This window comes from Otolemur garnettii, unplaced genomic scaffold (genome assembly GCF_000181295.1).
Source record: "Otolemur garnettii isolate 467f Iridium unplaced genomic scaffold, OtoGar3 scaffold00091, whole genome shotgun sequence".
Taxonomy (NCBI): Eukaryota; Metazoa; Chordata; class Mammalia; order Primates; family Galagidae; genus Otolemur; species Otolemur garnettii.
Window position 1 is genome coordinate 1,895,197 of NW_003852486.1, and position 4,705 is coordinate 1,899,901.

The following is a 4,705-nucleotide window of genomic DNA, read 5'->3' on the forward strand; positions in this document are numbered from 1 at the left end:
GAGATTATTGGCATCCTAACATTATACTCAAATCCACACCACCAGAACTAATCATGTACATATGGGCTGAAAAAGCAGAGAGGGGTCTGGATTTGGAAGAGTAGTGGAGGACCACCTGAGCTGAGTAAACAGAGGGGTGCAGCACAGTCTTTTGCAAAGTCAACAATGTTACTGCAATGAATTATTTCCTCCTTGGGAAAACCAAACAAGCTTTGAAAAATTTAACCCCTTTCAGAAGGTATGGAAATTAAAAAAAAAAAAATCCCTAATTCTGTTGAAAGCAACTCTTGATAAGAATGTATATTCACATAGCCTGTTGATCCTGAGCATATCTGTCAAGGAGGCCCACATTTTACTAAGATTCTTGCAGTTCCTGACACAGTGGAGAAGTAATAAGAAAATATCAGAGGAGGAAGTTTCTATTAATTAAGCCATGAGGGAAGAGCATTGGTGCTTTCCCCTAGTTATCATGGGAAATAACACAGTAGAGAAATCTCCCTGGGAAAACTTTGCAAACAAGTATAACAGTCTTTCCTGCTGAACTGAAGGGACTTGAAGTTCATAAACCCAGGACAGGGAAGGAAGCTCATTGTCTGTGACGAGGTAAGAGGATGCCCATGGGTCCTACATGTGGACATGTCATGTGAAGAGAGAAAGGGAAACGGACTCAGCTGGTGCTCTTTCTGTTGACCTAAATAACAATATTTGGGGTCATATTTGAGACTGCATGAGTTGCTGAATGAAATTATTCTTGGGAAAAGAATAATTACAGGATTAGAAATCAGTGATAATGTTGTATTTATTCTGGAACTTGAGGGATTGAATAATCAAGACTTTTTCAGTCATAATGGCATTGTTCTTCTGCTTTTATGGCCTTGGCCTTTTCTAAATTAACTACGATCCAGAAAGATGCATTTCACTAGTTCTCTGGTCCCAAGCAAATTGATATAAACCAATTAAGATCAGAGTATTATTAAAATCTTACCCCGGAGTATTGACTAACAGAACGCAGTCTCTAGTCCAGACCAACTTTTTGTGCTTGCCTTCCTTTTTCCCAGTGGGATCGGGTCAGCTCATTTCTCTCCTTCTAGTCTCCACCATATAAACATTTAACTGGAATATTAATCTCTGCAGAGTAAAATATCAATTCTGCCAAAACATACACATCACGATTTTATCAAAAGGATGAGCCCATCACTAATGGGAAATAGATATGGATGCTAGAAATACAATAAGATAATAACTATGACTGCTTTAGAGGTCAAAGAAACTCTCAATTCTCTCCAATAGTAGCCTTCATTTCTATACAGGTTTACAAATGGAGTTAGGTATATAATCTCCTTTATCCCTTTTCTTAATCTCTTCATGTGTGTAGGTTAAGTGCTCATCAAGCCCCAAGTATCACAGCAGCCAATTAAAACACAAAGAAGCCAGAATTAAAGTTAAGAGCTTATTGGGATACTGTGAGCAGAAGGTTAAACCAGAGAAAATGCCATGCCCCTCTGTTCCATTTTCCCCAAAGGGCTGGTGCACCAGTAGAAGGTCAGGTAGATCAGCGAAGGCTTAGGAGTTTTCTCATGGTTGAGGGAGCCCCAGTGCTAAAGGACTGCAGCAGTTTTCTGAGTCCTGGGGGAAGGGAGGAATAGAACTAGGAGCGGAAAAGTACTGGGCTGAGGTAGAGCAGGACAGCATGTCTTTAAGGTTGTCTGTTGCTCCCCCCAGTAATAGGTCCCCAAGAGACATCCGAAGAGCCTCTGCCAAAGGCTTCAGGTAACGAGATAGTTCATTTTTAAATGGTTTATATTGCCTAAAAAGATATTATTTTTCAAATTTCCTTTGTGTTCTAAATATTGGTTCTTGACAAAATTTCAATCTGTCTGTAAGGCTGGCTTTCTGAATTACCCGGAGAGTAATACCTGAGTGACATGGATGAGTTTATCTGCCCTGCTTTTAGAGATATTGATAGCATCTTCATACTTTGTGGAACTTTCAAAGGACATGGTAGAAAAAACCTCAAGTTGTGTTATAATTCTACATGTTGGCTTGTCCCATCTCATGGTGACGGTCTTTGTTAGGACAGAAAGTATCTGAATAGGGAGACTTAGATATGCATCAAGAATCCCTGCTTCTTTTCAATATCTCTCGTGGACTGAATCTCTAGGAGTGTGATTAAAAAGACACAAAATATTCCCCTACTAAATATCTCCCTGTCACCGTCTCTCTCTTCTGGCCAATTTTTGCTAATTTATTTTTTTCTACTGCTGAGAATAGAGCTTCCTACCAAGGCTTCACCTTGGTATTTGTGCCTAAGAACTTGAGTCTTTTCTTTATCCACATTTGATGTTAGTCTGTGCTATTATAAAGAAACAGAATACCAAAAACTGGGAATATTGAGAAAAATTCTGAGTACATCTTTACACTAATTATAAAGAGAAGAGAGTTAAAAGTTTTGTCTAATTCATACCAAAAATTTGTTAAAGGATTTATGTGGTATGTAACTTGAAATGATTTTGTCAATTATTACAAAGGGCAATTGTTATTAGTATCCTTAGAAGTTTATTTTAGTTTATGTAATTATAGACATGATATTCTTTATATCTTATTTTCTTATTATTTTATCCTTATTTTTAGAACATAAGGTTTATAAATGCAAAGATACTTCCTTCACTGCTGAATTCAACAAAGCCACAGCTGTGTTTGGCCTACAGTAAGTCCTAAATGACTATTTCAATAATCTATGAACAAAGAGAAATACATTATTTACCCAAAGCATATTTTTCATTGACTCTTAAGTGAGCTAATACAGCTAACTTGTTCATCTAGGAAGTGACCCCTGTCTTTCCATCCATAACAGCTAAGGTTGCTGAGACCATGGTGAGAGGGAACCAGACCACTACAGTGACAGAGTTTCTCTTCTCTGGATTCCCCCAGTTTGAAGACGGCAGCCTCCTCTTCTTCTTCCCTCTGTTCATAATCTACATATTCATTGTTATTGGGAACCTCACTGTGTTTTTTGCAGTCAAGATGGACAGCCGTCTCCACAATCCCATGTACAACTTCATCAGCATTTTTTCATTTCTGGAGATCTGGTACACCACTGCCACCATCCCCAAAATGCTCTCTAACCTCGTCAGCAAGCAGAGGACCATCTCCATGATCGGCTGCCTCTTGCAGATGTACTTCTTCCATTCCCTGGGGAATTCGGAGGGGATTTTGCTGACCACCATGGCTATCGACAGGTACGTTGCCATCTGTAACCCTCTCCGCTACCCCACCATCATGACCCCCCGGCTCTGTGCTCAGCTCTCTGCAGGCTCCTGTGTCTTTGGCTTTCTTGTGTTACTTCCAGAGATCGCATGGATTTCCACACTGCCCTTCTGTGGACCCAACCAAATCCATCAGATATTCTGTGACTTTGGACCTGTGCTGCACTTGGCCTGCACCGACACCTCTGTGATTCTGATTGAGGACGTGATCCACGCCGTGGCTATCATCTTCTCTGTCCTTATTATTGCCCTCTCTTACATCAGAATCATCACTGTGATCCTGAGGATCCGCTCTGTTGAAGGTCGCCGGAAGGCCTTTTCTAACTGTGCAGCCCATCTCTGTGTCTTTCTGATGTTCTACGGCAGCGTGTCTCTCATGTACCTGCGTTTCTCTGCCACTTTCCCTCCAGTTTTAGACACAGCCATTGCATTAATGTTCTCAGTTCTTGCTCCCTTTTTCAACCCTATCATCTATAGCTTAAGAAATAAGGACATGAAGATTGCAATTAAGAAGCTCGTCTGCTCTCAGAAGATGTTTACAGTATCTGCAGGATAATGCAGCCCGTGGGTACATTTCACTGAGGATGGTACCCTAACATACTAAACCATAAAATAACATACAACTCATTCACTTTCACACAGATACTTTAGGTCTCTTTAACCAAGTCTTTCTTCCCATTATCCATATTTAATTTAGATAATCTAGACAACCAGTCTAGACTTGCACAGATGGGTAAGATACAGAATGGAAAAAAGATATTTGAGACTTTAAAATAGTTTACAAACATTAATTTTTTTCCTTATATAAACATCATTACTTAAACCTTGTATTATATAAATACTAAAACCAACTAAGGACTATAAAAGAGTTACGTTATAGGAGTTAAGAGAATAAGATCTGTAGAAAAGTTTAAGGTTCATAATTCAGTGGCAGCACAAATTAGCTTTGTGCTTTGAACAAGTTATTAATTTCTCTCCATTTTAGTTTTATCATTCTGAGTGTAAAACTAACGTATTTTAAAACTTGGACTTTGGTATAATGAATAGGAAGTGAGTTATTCTATGCAATTGCTTAAAATACTACATAACACTGAACAAGTACAAAATATGTGTTAGCGGTTAATATTATTTGCCACTAATTATAAATATTTGTTCTTGATATTTTATTTTTTATTTTTTTTGTTCTTGATATTTTAAGGAATGTTATAAAGGATATAATATTAAAATCAAAAACACATGCAGAGGAATAGCTATGATTATTATTATAATATTCTCTAGGACTGACTATAAATAACTTGCATTTTACTATGACAATTTTGATTTAATTTAGCCCATTGAATTGAATGAAATTATTTGGTTAATATTCTCAAATATATTAAGAAGTAGTAGTGACTTCCTCCCATGGCTGCACACAGGGTGAGAATGGAATTTGACTTCTT

General features: G+C 38.0%; 1 protein-coding gene across 1 annotated transcript in view; it reads left to right on the forward strand.

Moving 5' to 3' along the window:
* The window catches only part of LOC100961020 (olfactory receptor 6K3-like), a 4,412-nt gene extending 590 nt beyond the window's left edge, over window positions 1-3,822 (forward strand). The window contains exons 2-3 of the mRNA XM_023516371.1: window positions 2,824-2,874; window positions 2,932-3,822. Coding sequence (XP_023372139.1) covers window positions 2,824-2,874; window positions 2,932-3,822 — 942 coding nt within the window. The remainder of the gene's footprint in view (window positions 1-2,823; window positions 2,875-2,931) is intronic.
* Window positions 3,823-4,705: the final 883 nt, after the last annotated feature.